This window comes from Nycticebus coucang, chromosome 12, assembly GCF_027406575.1.
Source record: "Nycticebus coucang isolate mNycCou1 chromosome 12, mNycCou1.pri, whole genome shotgun sequence".
In the NCBI taxonomy this organism is placed as follows: domain Eukaryota; kingdom Metazoa; phylum Chordata; class Mammalia; order Primates; family Lorisidae; genus Nycticebus; species Nycticebus coucang.
In genome coordinates this window covers 99,083,051-99,104,128 of record NC_069791.1, presented here as the reverse complement: position 1 = coordinate 99,104,128, position 21,078 = coordinate 99,083,051, and the positions used below count along the sequence as shown (strand labels likewise).

The window sequence follows — 21,078 nt, the reverse complement described above, 5'->3', positions numbered from 1 at the left end:
AGGAACACTGGGGATACAGTGGCCCTCAGCAAAAGTCCATTTACTAAGCACTCTGAGCACTGGTGGCCATGGCTGATGCCACAGCCTCCATAGCTCAGCATGTGCACTACCTGCATTATCTTGTTCATCTCCACACCAGCCCCGTGGGGTAATAACAGGTCAGGATCCTACCACAAGAAATAAGCTGCTCCTGACCCCAGCTGCCTTCCTGGGGAAGGGGTGGTTCCTTCAGCAGGGGATGAGGCTACTTAGAGGTGATAGTGGAATAAATGAAGGGGTAAAAGGGCCTTGACCCTAAGCGAGGCAGACCCCACACCTGTCATAGCAGGAGACCTAGAGATACACCAGAAGACAGCAGGAAGGAGAGCTGGGTGGCTGTGAGTAGGTGCCACTGACAATAGTTTATGGCTTTTGTTTCTTCTAATGAGCCTAGTACAGCAACTTGGTGGGGGGGGGGTGGAGTGTCAGTTTCAGGCGTGTTGGGGCAAAAGCCCCTTCCTTTGTTATACTCTTTTTTTTGGGGGGGCAGAAGAGTCTCATTTTGTCACCCTTGGTAGAGTCCTGTAGCATCACAGCTCACAGCAACCTCTAACCTTGGACTTAAGCGATTCTCTTGCCTTAGCCTCCCGAATAGCTGGGACTACAGGCACCCGCCACAACGCCCAGCTATTTTTTGTTGTAGATGTCATTGTTGTTTGGCAGGCCCGGGCCTGGTTGAAACCCACCAGCCCCAGGGTATGTGGCTGGTACCCTAGCCGCTGAGCTATACAGGTGCCAAGCCCCTTTGTTATATTCTTGACAAATACACTTGATGTATTTTTTTTATCCAGTGGAATAAGTATCAAACAATGATATACATACTTTATAAAAAAAAAAAAAGACACAAAAACAAGCCATCCTACCAAGTCCCACCTTGCTATGATTTAAATACATACACTTTCCAAAGTACCTTTAATATCTTGTGAGCAGCTCTTAGGTTTACAGCAAGAGAAAACAGAAAGGCTCCCCTAGTCCCTGGTGTCAGGAAGGCCGAAAGCCAGCCCTGTCCAACAGGCTTAGCTGAGAAGAGTCAGGCTGCCCTGTGCCAATTCAGAAACCTGTTTCCCAGAAAGGCCCAGGCTTTGCTGGTCCCCACCTCCATGGCAACAGAGAGAACCCCCTTGTTCCTCCACCCCTATTTGGGGCTCTCCCTGATAGGGTCCTGAGGCCTAGAAGTTGCGACAGCCATGGGAAGGTTTCAGTCTGCAGGGTCAGGGTCATCATGCAGGATCGTGAGGAAGCGCTCACCTCCCTCACACAGCAGGCTATGCATTGCTCGACACAATGCCAGTGAGGGCTGCCCCTGCGAGCTCACCAGGGGGAGGAGTTCAGCCATTAGGACCTGAGGGTAGTGCAAGGCCAAGGGCTCAGGGAGCCCAGTCCTGGGCGGCTGGCCCAGGGCTCCCCCAGGTGGTGGTGGGATCACAGGACAGGCTTCAGGGCTCCTTATGCAGAAGCCTCAGGGTCTGTCCTGGTGCCCTGGCCCACACACAGACCCAGGTGGTCACCTCCCATCCCTGGGTTCCAGGGGCACAACACAGTCAAGCCTGATCTCCAAGTCCTCCTCCTGTGGAGGAACCCTCAGGAGGTTCCAGACCTGAGTCCTCCCCACACCAGCAGCCACCCAGGCACCTGGCTGCAAACTTCCCCACCTCTTATTCTGGAAGTACCTTTTCCAGGTGAATCTGCTGGTTCAACATGGCCACTCGCAGTCTGAGGGCCGCCAGGGTCTGCAGCTCCTGGGTGCTGGAGTAAAGCAGCAGCTGGGGGCTCCGTGAGGGATCCGCTCCACCTCCACAGGCTACTGAGACCCTGGAAGGCCTCCCCACAGGACATGGTCCCAGTGGCTGCTCTGCCAGCACTACGTAGACAGGAGGATGTAGCTATGTGAGGGGGCAGCCATGCCCAAGGCCTAGCCTTGACCATGGGCCAGTTCCCAGTTGTCTGTGTGCCTCCTCCTTGCCCTACCCCCTTTGCCTTCAGGGTGGAGTCAGGGGCTCGCTGTGCAGGGAGTCCTTTGTGAAGTCCCCTCTGCCTCCTAGATTTCTTTCTTTTTCTTTTTTTAGAGACAGTCTCACTTTATTGCCCTTGGTAGAGTGCCGTGGCATCACAGCTCACAGCAACCTCCAGCTCTTGGGCTTAAGCAATTCTCTTGCCTCAGCCTCCCAAGTAGCTGGGACTACGAGGCGCCCGCCACAATGCCTGGCTATTTTTTGTTGCAGTTTGGCTGGGGCTGGCTTCGAACCCACCACCGTTGGATATGGGGCTGGTGCCCTACCCACTGAGCCACAGGCACCACCCTGCCTCCTAGATTTCCTTAAGTGCTTACATTACTGTGTTTTGAGACTGACTTTGCTTTTGACAAATTAGATATCTTCACTCTTAAAACTTTAAGCAATTAAAAAACACAAGACACTGGCTCGGCGCCCATAGCACAGTGGTTATGGCACCAGCCACATACCCCAAGGCTGGCAGGTTCAAACCCAGCTCGGGTTGGCTAAATGACAACTGCAACAAAAAATAGCTGGGCATTGTGGCGGGCACCTGTAGTCCCAGCTACTTGGAAGGCTGAGGCAAGAGAATTGCTTAAGCCCAAGAGTTTGAGGTTGCTGTGAGCTGTGACACTACAGCACTCTACCAAGGGCAACAAAACCAACAACAACAACAAAAAACACAAGAGAGAAGCTGTATTGGTCACCTCTTGCAATACCAGGTGAGTCACCTCCCAATGGCTTTCTGATTCTCATGTGCTGTTTTTTCAGTAACAGCTCAGAGTGATGAGGTTCTGTTTGCTGGGAGCAATGGGGTAGGTGGTTGTCCCAAGGTGAGGAAGGCTGGCTGGACAACTGGTAACAGCCCAGTGCTGCAAGGTGGCATGGTAAATGTCTGCCTGTCTCTTGTTCTGGGTTGCTCACCCTTTCACAAGGCATGGGCAAGGCTGGCAAAAGTACCTGGCTCTGGTCTAGACCTCAGCATAGGTTGTAGGGTAGGGGCAAGGCCGTACCTGTATGAAGCTGCTGCAGCCGGTGGAGACACCGCCCGGCAATGGCCCACAGGCCCTCTAGGGTGAGCAGGCAACGGTATTCCTGTGTCCAGTCCGTGGGGGCTATGCAAGAGTCAGGGAGGGTGGCTGGGGCCATGCCAGTCTTGAAACCCTTCTTGCCCCCTGCCCTCCCAAGCAAGGCTCGCTCCAGCCCACTGACCTGCTGAGAGCTCCTCCCTCATGCGCAGTCTCAGCTGTGAGCAGGCCTCCTTCAGGTGTCCCATTTCTGCCTCCACCTCAGCAGCACTGAGTGCAGGGCCAGGCTGGCCTGACTGGACATGGGTCAGGAAAACTCCCCTGTGACTAGGCCCTTCCCCTCTCACCAAGGCCCTGGCCATCCTAAACCAGCCCTTCCTTGGGCCATTCTTCAACCTGACAGGTTTAGAGCCAGGAGCCCTGCAAGGATACAGCTGCCTGCATCTTCTGAAGAAACTGGGTTTTGGCGGCAATGGCATCCATGGAATCCCTGGACTGTGCAGAGCTGAGCTGGGCCCACAAGCTGGGGTACATACATAGGCACCCGGGGAACCAGAAGGACATGGTTATTCTAGCCAGCTAAGCCTTGGGAAGTAGCCAGAGGCCAGGATATGGGCCCCATGCTGGGTGTATGCTCTGCTGAATGCCAGGAGGCCTCCAGAGGCCTCAGGGAACCAAGAGGACACTGACAAGGACAGAACTGAGAGAGAATTCACAGGAGAGGAGCTAGAAGTGATTGGTAACCATGACACTGGTAAGATCTCTGGGTGCTTCTCTATGGCAGGTACAGTGCAGCAGTTAAAGGTGGCATCTTGTTTAGCCTTTACAACACTTCTATGAAGCTGCCAATATTATTATCATTTACAGAGGGAAGACAAATTTTTGGACTCAAAAACACCAAGTATCTTGTTTAAATCTTGCACCTTGGGAGTGGCTGAGCTGGGGGCTTTGAAGCCCACTGGATCTAAGGTGACTGTAATAGTCCTAGCTGGGCAGATTCTTAATGTCAACAGTGACCCTATCCAGCAAAGAAACCAGACAGATCTGCCTACACATTCCCAAGCTGGTGATGCCTCCCTGGTCTCCCCACTGCCTCCACCCAGCTGAAAGACCCAGCCTCACCGGGAATTCTGGGAAGCTTCCTTCCTGAAGGCTGTAGGAAGCTGCAGCATGCTCCTGTTAGAGAAGCCAACAATCAGAGCAACCTTGTCTCACTCCAACCCCATTCTCAGACAATTCCCCTTGGGAAGGGCTTCAGGGTGGCCATGGGAGCCAGCCTAGCCCAATACTGCCCTGGCAGAGAGAAGCGAGGGCACTGTGAGCAGAGCCCATCTGGAGCACCTAGGCTGGGTGAATAAGGAGACAGCCATGGAGAAGAGGGTAGGACAGGCTTTAGCATGTTAAACTGAGCAGCTGCTATATTTTGCTAGCTTCAGAGAACGAGACTCAGAGGGTAGGACCCGTGGGCTCCTGTGCCCCACAACCTGCTCAATGCCCTGCCCTCTGCCACCCCAAATCCCATACGTCTGTTGCTGGCCAGGGTTTGAGCGGTAGAGATAGGGGAAACCTACCCCTTCTCCTTGAGTGTGAAGGCTTCTGGGTTCTGAGGAGCAGCTGATGGGGCCACCTGTTGGTCCCTGAGCCTTGGCCCAGGCCTGGTGGCTTGAGCTCCTTCCCTCACATGGGCCCTCTCCCCTGCTGAGGGAAGCCTGTGCTCAGGGTGGCCCTTGGCAGGCACTGTGGTCTGGCGGATGTCCCTGGTGCATTTTGCATCTGATGCACGGCTGCCAGCCTGGCCTGAGGCCTGGGGTAGGGTAGAAGCTATGGTGCCAGAAGAGGTGGCAAAGGACCCAGATTTCAGGCTGGGGGTCTTATCTCTTTCTCCAGCCTTAGAAATGCCTTTTCGCACCCGTACAGCTTTCTCCAGTGCCTGGGTCAGAAGTTCCAGCTCCTTGATGTCTTTGGGGCTGGGTGTACATGCTGTGAAAGCCAAGAATCATGCAGGAATCTTTCCCCATTTCCTCCCAGAAGTGGGTCTCTCACTATGCATGCCAGAAGACAGGTCAGGGCAGCACCTGGAGAAGGTGGGTGGCAGGGATTTACCTGTAGAGGGATCCTGTTCTTTAGTTTCTGGACCTAGAAGTGGCTCTGGGGCCAAGGTCCCGACTGGTTCCCTGCAAAGACATGGGCAGCAGTGGCACGGTCAGGAGGCAGGTCCCGGGCAGACCCCAGGGTGCTGCTTGCTCCTCCGCCAGCAGTCCCCCATGCTCAGAGTCTGCAGGGTAAGATGGGTGGCACTGACAACCTCCAGCTCGGAAGTGGGCGGATGCATCCGGCCTCCCAGCCCCAGGGATCTGTGCAGGATTCTGAGGGTCCGAGGGAGGCCTGGCCAGGGAGTAACGGGGTCCGCGTACCAGGCCCGTAGCAGCCGACGACAGACGCGCAGGCTCTGCTCCAGCTGCAGTTGTCGCTCTGCACAGGCGTCCAGGGCGCCCCGCAGCTCGGCCACCAGCCTGTGGAGATGCGTGGCGGCTCAACACCTCAGCCAGCCTCGGGTCCCGCACCCGCCCTCCTGGTACTGGTACTCTCCCGCCGCGCGGGCCTCACCGGCGCGAGCAGTCCGCTGGCAGCATGAAGGCGGCTCCTTGCAATTGCCGCCGCGTGAAAGGTCCCGCCCCTTCCGGGACAGAAGACCGCCTCCTTCCGTCCGGATTACCGAATCCTGAGCCCAGCTCTCAGGTGCTCCCCCTTTGCGGTCCAGCGCTGTTTGGCCTGGCGCACCCTCCAACTCCGAGCCGAGTGGGCTCCGAAGCGGAGACTTCGGGTGACTAGCGGGCTTCTGGCTTAAATAACTGGGTGGGTGGTGACATCATTCCCGCACTCCTTTGCAGGTCTCCTGTGATGGCTTATTGGTTGGCCTCAGGTATCTGTCTTTACTGAAAGTGCTCCAAAGCAGGGACAGCTGTCTTACTGACCCCGGGCCACCTAGCACAGGGTCAAGCACACGGAGGAGGAAACAGCCAGTGGACAGAAGATGATTCCTGTGATAGCAGCCGGGACAAGGAACAAGGAAGGGTTATTCGCTTTTGGACATGCAGGGAGGTGTCAGGTAAGCAGGCACCTGGACGGAGGGGCTGAAGCTCGGAATCTGGAGGATTTGACACATGGAGCAATGGGCCTGAGCAGGACTGCTGAAGGGCTGGGTGGCGCATGTGGCTAGAGGCAGCTGAGTGAGCCATGAATGATGGAGCCCAGAAAATAAAGCAGAGCACAGAGCAGTCACAGAAGCAAGGGGATTGGGTCATGGCTGAGGCCTAGGTAGTGTCTGCATATGAGTAGATGAGGTCTTCAGTGCCTAGAGCACACCTAGGGGAGAAACAGACAGTGGCTGGGAGCAAGTGAGGGGGACAGCAGGGCCCACTATAATCAGAAATTGCAAGAATACAATGACCTCAAATGCTGAAGGGGCCAAGAAATCTCAGGTGGTAGCTGGAGGAAACCTGGGTGGGGGAGCATTATTTAAAGTTGGGAGAAGTGAGTCCATTTCAGTCATTAACAGTAAGGTGTCAAAGCAGAGGGGATGGAGGAGGGGAATCCAGAGTATATGACACAGAAGGGAAGAGAGCTGGGACCCCAGCAGTCCTGGGCCTGTGCTCTGGGTGGGTCCCTCAGTCAGCAGTGGGGGAAGACTGACTGTCCTACCTCTGGTGAGATTTCTCTGTGAAGCAGAAGGAAAGGGGAAAAGGCCTCCATTGGCATTTAGGAAATGCAAGGAACCTCCACACCAGTCAGGAGGTGCTGGGGTGACAGAAGAGGCAAAGAGACCAAGCAGGTGGTTTCAGGCCTCTGGGGAGTAGTCTCCTCCTACAGTAGCAGGCTGGGATATGATAGAGAACTGAATCCTTCCAGAGTTAGGATTTTTTTCTTTTTCTTTTTCCTTGAGACAGAGTTTCACTGTGTTGCCCGTGGTGGAGTGCTGTGGTGTCACCTTACAGCAACCTCAAACTCTTGGGCTTAAGTGATTCTCTTGCCTCAGCCTCCCAAGTAGCTGGGACTACAGGCACCCGCCACAACGCCAGGCTATTTTTTTGGTTGCAGTTGTCATTGTTGTTTAGCAGGCCTGGGCCAGGCTTGAACTTGCCAGCCTCAGTGTATGTGGCAGTGCCCTACTCACTAAGCTACAAGCCCTGAGCCCAGAGTTGGGATTTTGATGTAGGAGACCACAGATAAGCAGCCATGGTAGTGAAGGAATACACATTGCTCATTTGCTACTATCCTCATCACATTTAATCCTCACAACACCCCTGTGAGGTAGGTATCATTGCCCCATCTTACAGATGAGGAAACTAAGGCTCACATATGCCCAAGGGGATAGTTGACAGGACAGGTCTATAATTCCAATGGCTCGGATTCTCCTCACCCCAATCACAGGCCACCCAGGATACTCAAAATTCTCTTACAGTAGCAAAAAGATAGCTGCCCCCCCATATCAACACACATACAAACACACTGAAGAGCAACCACTGAGCTAACATCTATCTCCACATCCCTGTATTTCTGATTCAAGAGCATTTGGAGAACACTCCTGGCCAAGTGGTTCTTCCTTGTATTTCCAGAGGAAACAAAAGTATATCCCAGCAGGCTATGTGTGCTGGTGGTTAACCCAGCTTGGGAGAGGTTATGGTCAGCAGGCCTTGGGTGGACCTGCCAAAGACTCTCTCTCAATGTGGGGAGCAGAGCCTACATTACCAGCGGAAGGGTTGGGGCACAGAGCAGATGCATGGTTAGGCCCTGCCAGGGGCAAGTCCTTGACTCTTCTGCTCACCTGCCTCTTGGTTATTTTAGACATTAAAGATGACCTTTAAATTCTTTTCTGGCTAACTTCTCTGGGAAAATTCTTTTTTTTTTTTAACATGATTTTTTAAAAAAAATAGTCTCACTATGTCGCCCTCGGTAGAGTACTGTGGCATCAAAGCTCACAGCAACCTCCAGCTCTTGGGGTTAGGTGATTCTCTTGCTTCAGCCTCCCGAGTAGCTGGGACTACAGGCGCCCACGGCAACACCTGGCTATTTTTTTGTTGCTGTTTGGCCGGGGCCGGCGCCCTACCCACTGAGCCACAGGCACGGCCTGGAAAATTCTTTTTGAATAAAGAGTGTCAGGATAGCATTGAGGAGCTGGAGTCAGAATTTTTTTTGTGGAGCCTAAATAATGTTGGGAAGCTCTTTTTTTAATTTAATACCCTCTACTTTTTTTTTTTTTTTGTAGAGACAGAGTCTCACCTTATGGCCCTCAGTAGAGTGCCGTGGCATCACACAGCTCACAGCAACCTCCAACTCCTGGGCTTAAGCGATTCTCTTGCCTCAGCCTCCCGAGTAGCTGGGACTACAGGCGCCCGCCACAACGTCCAGCTATTTTTTTGTTGCAGTTTGGCCGGGGCAGGGTTTGAACCCACCACCCTCGGTATATGGGGCTAGCGCCTTACCGACTGAGCCACAGGCGGCGCCCAATACCCTCTACTTTTAATTTTTCTATTGTTTTCATCTTTGAAGAAGAAGAAAGTCTGGAAATAAAAGAAAGGAAAAGAAGGCCAGGTGTGGTACCTCACGCCTGTAATCCTAGTACTCTGAGAAGCTGAGGCAGGTGGATTGCTTGAGTTCAGCCTGAACAAGAGCAAGACACTGTCTCTCTAAAAAAATAGCAGGGTGTTATGGCAGGCAGCTGTACTTAGAAGGCTGGGGTAAGAGGATCACTTGAGCCCAAGAGTTTGAGGTTACTGTGAGCTATGACACCACAGCATTCTACCAAGGGTGACAAAATGAGATTCTGTCTCAAAAAAAAAAAAAAAAGATAGGAAAAGAATGGCCCAGAAATTCAGTACAAAGAGAATGTAGACACCCTATGTGGGGACACAGACAAACTATTCTGGGAGGAGGGACAGATTTCCAAAATAAGTGGGGAGAGCTTAAGGAAGGGAACCTGTGCCCAAATCATTTGGACTCCCACCCCTGGTGGTCACACCATCCATGCTGCAGTGTGGGGCATGGGCTCCCTCACCAGGAAACCCACCACCCTGAAAGGAGTGGGTGCCCTTATGTGGCCAAGCTGGGTGGGGGCCAGTGGAATGTTCAGAGCCACAAGCTTCCTGCTGGGGCCAAGACCAGGCAGATGTGGGAAGGGTCTCAAGGTGTGCCAGGCTGTCTGGGCCACACCTAGTCTGAGTGTGGAAGCTGTCAATTACTGCCATGGGGCTCCATGGGGGCTGAGAAGACCTGGAGACAGTGGGACATAGGAGAGCACAGAGATACAGCCTTCACATGGGATAGCATGATTGCTGGGGGGATACACTTTCCAAGGAGAAAGTTCTGAGCTTTCCATTCTGATTCAGACATTCTGAGGGCTCACATGAGAATCTTCTAGAACAGCGGTTCTCAACCTGTGGGTTGTGACCCACAGGAACTATAGGTCGGCAGGAACCCACGGCATTAGGAAGATTGAGAACCACTGTTCTACAGAAAGAAAATTGAGTGGCTATGCATGATGGCCTCTGGGGTCTCTAAACAGTGTTCCTCTTTGCTCTCTGCATGATGGCCACTGGGGTCTCTAAACAGTGTTCCTCTGCAGTGCCCTACCCCTTGCTAGCAAAACAACAGCTCTCCCTCAGTAAAACATGCACTGCAACAAACACAATAACACACACTCACAACTTCAGAAAGGCCAAGTTCATGTCCTCCTCCTCCTCTGCCTCACTGTGCATAGATAGGTTTTTCCGCTTCACTTGTTGCCAGGGAACACTGCTCTCTGGGGGGCTCAGGGGATGACATTGTAAACATGACTTCCTGGCCTGATGATGGCAAGGCTGTGTGTTTGAGTCACTGCCTAAGGACAGCACTGAGGTAGGTTGGGGCAGGCCCCCCAAGCTGCCATCCGTGGAGTTTGTGGGACTTGCGCTGCTGAGGGAAGAGTACCCTGAGGTTGTGCTGTCCTTGCCTAGCTCCCTCCTGACCTGCAGAGGGGGCTCAGGCCCTGTGTTTGGAGGTGTCTGGGTACCCAGTGCTGGGTTGTGTGGGTCTTGGCCTCTTTTGTCCTCTGGGCAGGCCTCCTCATCACTGGATTCCTGGCAGCAGTGCTGTTCTGGGTTCAGGTAGACCAACGTGACATCGAGGATGCCGCTGGGAGCTGTCACTGTAGGAAATGTGGAGAGAGGTTGTGCCATAGCCCAAGCATCAGGGGAGACCCCAGTAGCCCAGGCTTTGGCTCCTTTCTGTGCTAGGCTGGATATCTGTCCCCTTGCTATAGTTTCATGTGTTGTTGCTTTCCTTTTGTTTTCCAGACAGTCTTACTTGGTCACCCTCAGGAGAGTGGCATGGCATCTTAGCTCACAGTAACCTCAAACTCTTGGGCTCCAGTGATCCTCTTGCCGCAGTCTCCCAAGTAGCTGGGACTATAATACCAAGCTATTTTTTAGAGATGGGATCTCACCCTGGCTCAGGCTGGTCTTGAACTCATGAGCTCAAGCAATCCACCTGCCTTGGCCTCCCAAGTGCTGGGATTATAGGCGTGAGCTCGAGGCCCGGCGGTTTTTTTTTTTTTCAGAACAGAGTTTCACTATGTCTCACTAGTCTGACTCTGAGTAGAGTGCTATGGTGTCGTAGCTCATAGCAATCTCAAACTCTTGGGTTTAAGTAATCCTCATGTCTCAGGCTCCATCCAGAGTAGCTGGGTGTCCAACACAATGCCTGGCTAGTTTTAGTAGAGATGGGGTCTTGCTCTTTTTTTTCTTTTTTTGAAACAGAGTCTCATTTTGTTGCCCAGTGGTATCATAGCTCACAGCAACCTCAAACTCTTGGGCTCAAGCAATTCTCTTGCCTCAGCCTCCTGAGTTGTGGGGACTACAGGCGCCTACCACAATGCCTGGCTATTTTTTAGAGACAGTCTCACTCTTGCTCAGACTGGTCTCAAACCTGTGAGCTCAGGGCAATCCACCAGCCTGGGCCTCCCAGAGTGCAAGGTTTACAGGCGGGAGCCACTGTGCCTGGCAGAAGAGCTGGGCATGATGGATCATGCCTGTCATCCTAGCTACTGGAAAGGCTGAGGCAGGAGGATTGCTTGAGGCTAGGAGTTTGAGGCTGTGGTGAGCTATTATTTATTTGGTAGAGACCAGGTCTTGACATATTCTCCAGGGTGGTCTTGAACTCCTCATACCTTGGCCTCCCAAAGTGCTGGGATTACAAGTATGAGCCACCATGCCTGGCCTGTACATTTCAAATAACATTCTTGAAAGATCTTATCATGAACTATAAACAGGGCCTGTCTTCCGCTATTCTAGCAAGGCCCTACCAACACACACCCAGCTGGAGCTGGTCACAGGTTTGGCCTAAATCCTCTCCCCTCTGTAGCATGGGAGAACCCCCAAGTGATGTTTTAGGGGCTGCTCAACTCTCATCCCTACCACCTGGTGCTTGGACGTGCTCTCTACTGCCCCAGCCCAGCCCTCTGTGCACACTCTGCCCACTCAGGCACTCATGTGAGCTACCACCTCTACAATATCCCTGTGGCACACTCACCATCACCCTCCTTCTCGCCCTCACTCTCCTGGTCACCCTCATAGCCAGAGCAGCAGTCCAGGCTCCAGTCCAAGAAGCTGCCCAGCAGTGTCTCCTCTTGGCTGGACAGCTCTGCAGTAGGGGTGGTGACAAAGCTGCCCCTGTCCTCCTGGAAGCTGTTTTCCCGCTTCCTATAAGGTGGGGAGAGCCCATGACACCCTAGTTACAGGCAAGTCAACATACAGCCAGGTCCTCTGCACCTGCCTGCCCCTGGCCCACACTGTGTGCTCCTGAAACTGCTGGGTAGAAAACACTCATGAGGCTAGAACAAGTGTAAGCCCCGAGGGCAGCTCCTAGTCCGGATGTGAACTATGGTCCACCCTGGTCAGCTGTGGGACCATTGGAAACTGGTAGGACGGTGAGGCCATCCTCCAGTGCTGACTAAACAGGGTGCAGGCAGTGCTTAGCCTGGCACTGGGCAGGACTGCATGGGGAAGCCTGTCCCTGGGAGGGCAGCCTGGCTGCCAGCTGGGCTCAGGCTGTGCCTAGAAAGGGCAGGAGGCCAGAGTGTGGGGCTGTGCCTGGGAGAAGTCACCACAGCAACATAGCCTTTCTGCTCTTTGACCTCCAGGGATGGGTGGAGGTGCCCTACTATCATCAAGGGGGTTTCACTCCCAGACAACTGACGGACCTGAGAGGGTGTCTGGGCATACAGCTAGATCCAGGGGCCCCACCACCTAGTCCTCAGATGCTAGTATGTGTGTGGGCTTTTCCTGCAGGTGACCCCATCCCCAAGTAGTCAGGGAGCTGTTTGTGCAATAAGATGCCGATGGCAGCCCTATCAGGAGGAGCCCAGGCCTCCCATCATAGTGGAAGATGCTTCTCTGGCAAGCACACAGGAGCTGGCCTCCATGGCAGAGCCATGGACACAGGTCTAACTAACCGTTTGGTTCTCCTCCCCGAGGGAGAGCTGAGGAAGGCATGGATGTCACCGGTGCTGAGGAAAGATGGGGGTTCCAGGCTTTCTTGTTTCACTCCCAGTGCTGCACACAACTGGCCATAGCTTAGCACCTGAAGGGATGCCAGAGTCAGGGAAGCCTTCAGGGCACCCAAGGGTGAGGCTGAGGGACTGGGGCCACGTGAGGCCCATTCCTACTCAGCGTGCCCATTTAGACACCCAGATGGCAGGGGAGGGAGGCACCTCTTCCTGGCTGATTTCTTCATAGCGCTTGTCCTCAAATCGCTGCTTCACAGCAGTCAGTGAGACTTGCCTGTAGTCCTTGGGGGTGTCATCATGGAAGCTGGAAATGGACAGATGAGGTGAACACGTGAGGCACCCCCACCCCATTTTTAGCCTCAACTCACTGAAGTGAGAGGGGACAACTGCTTGCAGCAGTGAGAATGCAAATCAGTGTAGCCCCTCTGGAAAATGGTCTGGCAGCCAAAGGGTTAAATACAGAGCCACCCTGTGACCCTGCAGTTCCAGCCCTAGGTATACATCTGAGAGCTGAAAAGGATGTCTACATAGAAACTTGTATGAGAATATTCACAGCAGCATTATTCACCATAGTTCAGAGGTAGGAAAGTTCATGTGTCCACCCTCTGAAAACAGGGTGAACAAAACGCCATTACTCCTACAAAGAGACTTCATTCAGCTGTAAAAGGAACAGAGCCCTGACACATGCTGCAACACAGAAAAACCTAGAGTGAAATAACCCAATGAAAAGGCCACACATTTTATGATTCCATTTATACAAAATGTCTAGCACAGGCAAATCCACAGAGACATAAAGTATACTGGTGGTTGCCAGGGGCTGGGGAATTGGGGGTGACAGCTAAGGCATACGGGGTCTCTCTCTTTTTTTTTTTTTCTGAGACAGAGACTCACTTTGTCACCCCTGGTAGAGTGCCTTGGTGTCATAGCTCACAGCAACCTCTAACTCTTAGGTTGAAGTGATTCTCTTGCCTCAGCCTCCCAAGTAGCTGGAACTATAGGTACCCACCACAATGCAGGCTACTTTTAGAGATGAGGTCTTGCTCTGACTCAGGCTGGTTTTGAACTCATGAGCTTAAGTGATCTACCCACCTCGGCCTCCCAAAGTGTAGGAATTACAGGTGTGAGCCACCATGCCCAGCCAATACAGGGTTTCTTTTGTGGGTGGTAAAATGTTGTAAATTTGATTGTGGTTATTACACAACTGTGATTTTATTTATTTATTTTTTTGAGACAGAGCCTCAAGCTGTTGCCCCTGGGTAGAGTGCTGTGGCATCACAGCTCACAGCAACCTCCAACTTCTGGGCTCAAGTGATTCTCCTGCCTCTGCCTCCCAAGTAGCTGGGACCTACAGGCACCTGCCACAAAGCCCAGCTATTTTTTGTTGCAGCCACCATTGTCGTTTGGTGGACCCAGGCTGGATTCAAACCTGCCAGCCCAGGTGTATGTGGTTGGTGCCTTAACCGCTTGAGCCGCAGGCACTGAGCCAACTGTGAATTTATTAAAAGCTCAAAGTCATACAATTAAAGGATATTTAGTTTGTAAATAAATGTCCCAATTTATCTGGTTTGAGATGAAAAACAACTTCTTCAGGTGGAAAAGAATAAACATAGCCCAGCAACAACTTTTGGTGGTCAGTATCCGTGATGATTTGTGCACTTAGTGCAAACAAAGGTGGGCTTAGATACACACGAACCCTGTCACCATCACCCTCATTCCCTGTATCATGTAGAGGGTCTGGGTACCACAGGAGAAAACAGCATGGGCAAAAGCACATGCCAGGTTCTGAGAAATGCTGGCAGACCCCACACTGGAGCCCAGAAGGGAAGGGGCAGCAGGTGCACCACAGAAGGGGCTGGTCAGGGGCCTGGGGCTACCCTGGAAAGGGGTAATGGCAACCTCAATGCTAGAGAGCTGGGCCCCAGGTGGGCATAAGTGGAAGAGACACACTCAGAAGTGCTTGCCTAGTATTCCAGGAGGCCCTGGGGAGGTCAGGCCCCAAGATGTGAGTGTTCAAGGAAAGGGTACCGGGCTAGAGGGCTGCTAGGGTGTGGGATGGAGAAGAAGAAACAAGCTGGTCAAAGCCTCTGCTAGGATGAACTGGCCTTGTCCACCAAGACCAAGGCCAATAACAGGATGTACAGCTGCCTGAGGACTAGAGCACGGTGGACTCAGCCTCTGGGCTCAAGTTGGAGGTCGAGGTTTAGATGTGGTCTGAATCTTGGAGTGGTTAAGTCTCCCAGGGGAAGTCTGAGGAGAGACAGAAAGCCAGAACTACCTGGCCCTCTGGGGTGGGGAATGGGAAACCTACACTGAAGTAGGCAAAAGAAAAGACCCCTGTGAGGTCAGCCTACTGGGTTTGCTAAGGGAGGGATCAGATGGGGCTAAGAAAGCGGAAAGAGAAAGTCTGAGTGAGGCTGAGTAGGAGGCTGAAGGGGATGAAAACAGCCCATTCATGTCTTTTGCCCCCATGATGCTCTCCACTCATAGCCACCAGCCTGGCCAGTACACACTCAGGCCCTGGCACACAGATGCCGAAGACCCCTCTCCTTCTCACCTTTTGCTCTTGCCTCTATCACCACCTAATTTCTGTTCTTCCAACACCTGACTACCTCTAGTGCCCAGCCCATGGTTGGTCCTCCATGAATGGCATGGGATGAACCAACGTGGGCTGCAGGGAAGTGGAGGGGGTGCAGGTGCCAGGTGCAGGAGCAGTGGGGCAGGGGACCTGAATGGAGGTAGAGGGCATGCCTGGCCAGGGCTGAGTGTGGCAGGTACAGATGGGACCAGGTGGTGAGGGACCCCTGGGCTACCTTTCCTTTTTTCAGTGAGAGGCTTTATCTAGACCAGTGGTTCTCAACCTTCCTAATGCTACGGCCCTTTAATACAGTTCCTGAGGGTTGCGACCCACAGGTTTGAGAACTGCGGATCTAGACCAATTGCTAGATTAGGGGCAGAAAACTTGCTCTATAAAGGGAAAGGCAGCAAATATTTTCAGCTCTGTGGGCTATGTGGTCTCTGTCACAACTATGAAATTCACCTGTTATACAGCAAAAGCAGCCAACATGTGGAAACGTATGAACACAGCTATGTGCTAATAAAACTTTGTTTGTAGGGTGGTGCCTGTGGCTCAGTGAGTAGGGCGCTGGCCCCATATACCGAGGGTGGCAGGTTCAAACCCAGCCCCGGCCAAACTGCAACAAAAAATAGCTGGGCACTGCGGTGGGTGCCTGTGGTCCCAGTTACTTGGGAGCCTGAGGCAAGAGAATTGCCTAAGCCCAAGAGCTGGAGGTTGCTGTAAGCTGTGACGCCACAGCACTCTACCGAGGGGGACAAAGTGAGACTGTCAAAAAAAACAAAACAAAACAAACTTTATTTATAAAACAGGTGGTAGCCTGGGAGCCAGTTTGCCATTTCCTAAGCTAAATGACAATCTATCATATACTGAAATTACCCCTGGTCAGGGAGATGTGTTCTGCTGCCTGTGGAACTGGGTCTGGGTTGGGAAGAGCTACTGTACACACATCCAATATGCAGGATGTATGGAATAAGAACATGGCCCTGAGCTGGGCACGGTGGGTCTTGCCTGTAATCCTAGCACTCTACTCTGGGAGGCTGAGGCAGGTAAATCACCTGAGCTCATGAGTTTGAGACTGACCTGAGCCAGAGTGAGACCCTGTTTCTAAAATAGCCGGGTGCGGTACCTGTAGTCCCAACTACTTGGGAAGCTGAGGCAAGGGGATCACTTGAGCCCAAGAGTTCGAGGTTGCTAGGAGCTATGACGCCACAGCACTCTACCGAGGGCAACAAAGTGACGCTCTGTCTAAAAAAAAAGGAACATAGCCTTGGAAGTTTTAGATGGTAGCTCTGAGGAACATTTCTGGCCTGAAACTCACTGCAGGAAGATCTGTGCGTGTAGTCCAAGAGCTGTCACAAGGGGAAGCAAATGCCCTTGACTGTGAGGCCCCACCCACTCCACCAAAGTCTGGCCAGAGGATACCTTTCTTTTACAAACTCACCACTTTTTATGAAGGCTCAGGGCACAGGGGATGAGGTCTTCATAGGAGAATCCAGTAAGCTCCCACAACTGCGTGGTCCAGGGCTGTGCTGGGGAGGAAAGCAGAAGGGATGGAGGGGATATCAAGATGGTTGCTCAGCCGCTCCAGCCCACAACACTGACAGTTCTATTGTAGTTTCCTGGAACTCGGGGTTGTTATCCCAATTGAAGGACGGGCATGGTAGTTCATGTCTATAATCCCAGCACTCTGGGAGGCTGAGAAGGGAGGATCCCTTGAGCTCAGGAGTTCGAGACCAGCCTGAGCAAGAGCAAGAAAAGACCTCATCTTTACTAAAAACAGAAAAATTAGCCGGGCATTGTGGCAGGCGCCTGTAGTCCCAGTTACTCAGGAGGCTGAGGCCAAAGGACAGCTTGAGCCTGAGAGTTTTAAGTTGCAGTGAGCTATGGTAACACCACTGTATTCCAACCCAGGTGACAGAGTGAGACTGTCTCAAAAACAAAAAAACAAACAATTGAAGAGGTCCCCTATGTGGAGCAGAAACTTGGGGAACTTAAGCTTAAGCTGCTTCCTACTCACCCCCCAAAGAGAGGGCCCTTTGGTCCACTCTGATGTATTTCCTTCTCCAGGATGGATAAATGTCCATTTTATTTTCTCCCTGTAGCCCTCCTATTAGAGTACTTCCCCTGACCCCAGGAAACATCCCCATCCCCCCTTGAAGGTCTGTTCCTTACTCTGCCCGTGTGTCAGTCTGGCCAGGAGCAGGGCTGTGGCAGCCAGGCGGGCAGGGGTGTAGGTGGACAGGCTGGTATGTAGCAGGGAGAGCTCACACAGGAAGCTGCACAGGTGCTGGGTTCTTGGTGCCGTGGGGACCAGGGTCAGTAGGACCTCTTTGTAATCAACCACAGTAGGGACCTAGATAGACAAGGGGTGGACATGGGGTCTTAGCACTCAGAGGGCTCCTCCGCCACACTGCCACATGGGTCCAGCCCAGGATGTGGTCTGAATGACATTCACAATGATGCCCTAAGTGCAATGCAGCCAATGGCTTCCTGGTCCATGAGGACTTCCCAGAGCAGCAAAGCCGATTCCCCTCTGAGTCCTCCAACACAGTGATAACTGTGATTATCAAGGAAAAAGAAAACTACCACTCACTCGAATCTTCCCTTCCAGTGCGGAGACGATCTCTCCCATCATCCTCACCAGGTCCTCATATTTGTATGTGTTGTCCGTGAGCCACACGGCCTCTCGGATGGTCAGAATCTCCTTACTGATGAACCTGGAAAACAAAGGGGTCTCAGGGGAGCCCAGGTAAGTGGGAGTCTTCAAGTAAGAATGGTGGGATGGCTTTGGTGACAAAAGGAGGTTACTCAATCAACCCAGCTGCCTGTGAAAGGAGAATTAGAAGGACAGTGCAGTCAGAAGGTGCTAGACATAGAGGATCGCTTGAGCCCAGGAGTTTTGGTTGCTCTAAGCTAGGATGATGCCATGGCACTCTACCCAGGGCAACAGAGTGAGGAGTGAGACTTTGTCAAAAAAAAAAAAAAAAAAGTACGGACAACTGAGGGACCAGAGGCATGGGGTGGAGGCAGCAGAGCTATGACACAGACACAGAAACATCTCTGCAAAAGGGCCTTAAGTCACACTATAAATTCTAAATGATCTCAAGGGTGAGGAAGTGCCTACCTTGTGACAGAGTCCATTGATTGAGCATAAATATTTTATTTTATTTTTTCCTTAACTTCCTCTTTTTTTTTTTTGTTATTGTTGGGGATTCATTGAGGGTACAATAAGCCAGGTTACATTGATTGCAATTGTTAGGCAAAGTCCCTCTTGCAATCATGTCTTGCCCCCATAAAGTGTGACACACACCAAGGCCCCACCCCCCTCTCTCCGTCCCTCTTTCTGCTTTTCCTCCCCCTCCCCACAGCATAAATACTTTAAACCAGCGGTTCTCAACCTGTGGGTCGTGACCCACAGGAACTGTATTAAAGGGTTGCAGCATTAGGAAGGTTGAGAACCACTGCTTTAAACCCTGGAGTTGGAGGCAAGGGCCGCAAAGGTCACCCAAAGCAGAGTCTGTGCATAGTGACATCTGGCCACAGGGGTCCTAACAGTTGTTCTCTAACACCCACACCCACCCACTATCTCGAAATACACTGCTCCACTGTTCCAAGGGCACCTTCCCAGTGGACTGAAGGCAAGTGTATTTGCTTGAACACTGGTTGTTACCTTGACAGGGAGGACAAGAGGCCCAGGGTCCATGCCTGCTGGCATGAAGGCCATAAATGCCAAAAAGATAACAGCTCTGTGCCAGGGTCTGCAGTGGCTGGTGGGAGTAGGGCAAGTGCTGTTCTGAGTAGAAGTGAGGACAACACAGCCTGGGCTGTTTTTTTTTTTTTTTGTAAAGACAGAGTCTCATTGTACCGCCCTTGGGTAGAGTGCCGTGACACATGACATCACACAGCTCACAGCAAGCTCTAACTCTTGGGCTTTTGCGATTCTCTTGCCTCAGCCTCCTGAGCAGCTGGGACTACAGGCTCCCGCCACAACGCCCGGCTATTTTTTTTGTTGTTGTTGCAGTTTGGCCAGGGCTGGGTTGGAACCCACCACCCTCAGCATATGGGGCCGGCACCCTACTCACTGAGCCACAGGCACTGCCCTGTTTTTTGTTTTTTTTTGAGACAGAGTATCACTCCGCTCTGGCAGCTAGAGCGGCTTGGCCTTAGTCTACTGCACAGCAACCTTAAACTCCTGGGTTCAAATGATCCTCCTGCCTCAGCCTCCCAAGTAGCTGGGACTACAGGCATCCATCACGATGCCCAGCTAATTATTGCTATTCTTTATAGAAATGGGATCTCGCTCTTGCTCAGGCTGGTTTCAAACTCCTGGTCTCGAACAATCTTCCTACCTTGGCATCCCAGAATGCTCGGAATACAGATGTGAGCCACCATGCTGGCCTTTCTTTTTTTTTTTTCCCCAAGGCTAATAAAGTAGTGGGGCAGAGAGTTTGGGCTCAATTCCCCGAATCATTTTTAGCTATTATTCTCTCACTATAGGAGAGTTTGTGGCCTAGGAACTGAAGGCAGCAGCCTCACCTTTTTGGCCACCTGGTTGGAAGACCCGGGACACTGAATTTAGGGCCCAGAGCACATGTGAAGAAGGTTTTGGCAGGTGTATGATTGCTCTGTCCACTTGAAGCCACATTCCTTCTGTAGTAACATGACACTGCTTGGAGCTGGCACACCTCCCAGTGCCTACCCTGGCCACGTGTGGTCCCGAGACTAAGCTCAATGCAAAGGTGGACACGGTAGGTGAAGGGTCACAGGGATGAGGGCAGCACCCAGGGAGCATCAGAGATGAGACAGGAGCCAGACTCTCCTGTGATCTCGTGAAACAAAGAAACTACCCCAGTGACCCAAGCCTGACCCCCTGCCTCTGGGTTACTCATCTGAAAGAGAAGTGACCCTCTGTAGTTCCTTCATTGCTACCTGCCACCAAACTTACTCCTCAGCCACTGAACCCAACTGACAGTAGTCAGCCTGGAAAGCACTGCCCAAGGGAAATGCCATGGAGGCTGATACAGGAATGCTCTCAAATGTAAAGGAGGCATTGGGAGTGGTCTTGGACATTGCTTCTAAAGGCAAAGCCAGGATAACTGGGGTTGGTTAAAAGAAAGCAGGTTCAGATGAAATGTAAGGGGATATGATATGATCTGGCAGAGGTGTTGGGGTGCAGGAATGACGCCCATGTGGGTGAAGACAACTCCAGAATTATACGAACTTTGGCAGCTGACTACATCCATCCCCCATCACCCTGTTGCCCTCAGGAGCAGGGACATGGAGTCCAGCCTGGGAAGAGGGAAGCCACATTCGGGCCAGGACGAGCTGCCCAGCAGAATAGCCACCCACATGTTAAGTCAGTCCTGTCTGCAAATGGCCACTCTGCTGAGACACTCCATTCTCTAACCACCTGAGACATTCAAGGACCAACAAATATAAGCATATGAAGCACAGGTGCCCTTGGACCCAGGGAGGGCCAGCATGTCCCTGCTAGATGGGCAGGGTATTATCTCACCGGGTGCAAATGACCATGCAGGCAATACCCAGCAGCTGCAGCTGGTACCGAGGCACCAGCCTCCTCCGCAGGTAGCGGTCCACACACTCCACAGTCAGGTGAAGGCACAGGCTCGTGAAGTCCTTCATGGTGGCCACTTCCACTAGCCAGTCAATCAGAATGTACCTGTGGGAAAAGCCCAACTCCTGAACACCAGTGCAAGTGGTCTCCAAGTGTCCTGTCTCCAGTTTCCTCTGGGGCTGCCTGGCTGAATGAGCGAGACGGTCATACGTAGAATCACAGAACATAGGCTGGAGACACCATGTCACAGAAGCTAGGGAGGCCCTGTGGGTCATGCCCCCCAACAGCAAGCCCTGCATCTCCCCACTTTGTTCCTGGGCAGTGGCAGG

General features: G+C 52.5%; 2 protein-coding genes across 4 annotated transcripts in view; both read right to left on the bottom strand.

Annotated features, from left to right (window-relative positions):
* Nucleotides 1–268: 268 nt before the first annotated feature.
* On the bottom strand, nt 269–5,716 carry TEDC2 (tubulin epsilon and delta complex 2). Of its 2 annotated transcripts, XM_053556147.1 has the most exons (10): nt 5,666–5,716; nt 5,473–5,571; nt 5,162–5,232; nt 4,630–5,038; nt 4,181–4,234; nt 3,491–3,581; nt 3,243–3,354; nt 3,044–3,145; nt 1,710–1,900; nt 269–1,381 (listed from the first exon to the last, which is right to left on the bottom strand). In XM_053556147.1, exons 1-10 carry the CDS (start codon nt 5,689–5,691, stop codon nt 1,238–1,240), a joined length of 1,299 nt encoding a protein of 432 aa, XP_053412122.1. In that variant the 5' UTR covers nt 5,692–5,716; the 3' UTR covers nt 269–1,237. The 2 variants fall into 2 exon arrangements, with proteins under 2 accessions (XP_053412122.1, XP_053412123.1); XM_053556148.1 differs by lacking the exon at nt 4,181–4,234 and having other exon boundaries at nt 270–1,381.
* Nucleotides 5,717–6,180: 464 nt separating this feature from the next.
* The window catches only part of CCNF (cyclin F), a 27,795-nt gene continuing 12,897 nt past the window's right edge, over nt 6,181–21,078 (bottom strand). For both annotated transcript variants that reach the window (XM_053556522.1, XM_053556523.1), the window contains exons 10-17: nt 20,690–20,854; nt 17,768–17,891; nt 17,347–17,527; nt 16,616–16,703; nt 12,804–12,903; nt 12,546–12,673; nt 11,624–11,793; nt 6,181–10,241 (exon numbers count right to left, since the gene is read on the bottom strand). In XM_053556522.1, the coding sequence (XP_053412497.1) occupies nt 9,757–10,241; nt 11,624–11,793; nt 12,546–12,673; nt 12,804–12,903; nt 16,616–16,703; nt 17,347–17,527; nt 17,768–17,891; nt 20,690–20,854 (1,441 nt within the window). In that variant the 3' untranslated portion in view covers nt 6,181–9,756. The remainder of the gene's footprint in view (nt 10,242–11,623; nt 11,794–12,545; nt 12,674–12,803; nt 12,904–16,615; nt 16,704–17,346; nt 17,528–17,767; nt 17,892–20,689; nt 20,855–21,078) is intronic.

What these genes read in the sequence shown, in the direction of transcription:
- TEDC2 (XM_053556147.1), bottom strand. Translation starts at nt 5,691, where the DNA reads ATGCTGCCAGCGGACTGCTCGCGCCG. An exon ending in TTCAGAAGATGCAGGCAGCT is followed by an intron (nt 3,355 to 3,490) that starts GTATCCTTGCAG and finishes ACCCATGTCCAG; the next exon opens with TCAGGCCAGCCTGGCCCTGC. An exon ending in GAGGGAGGAGCTCTCAGCAG is followed by an intron (nt 3,146 to 3,242) that starts GTCAGTGGGCTG and finishes ACTCTTGCATAG; the next exon opens with CCCCCACGGACTGGACACAG.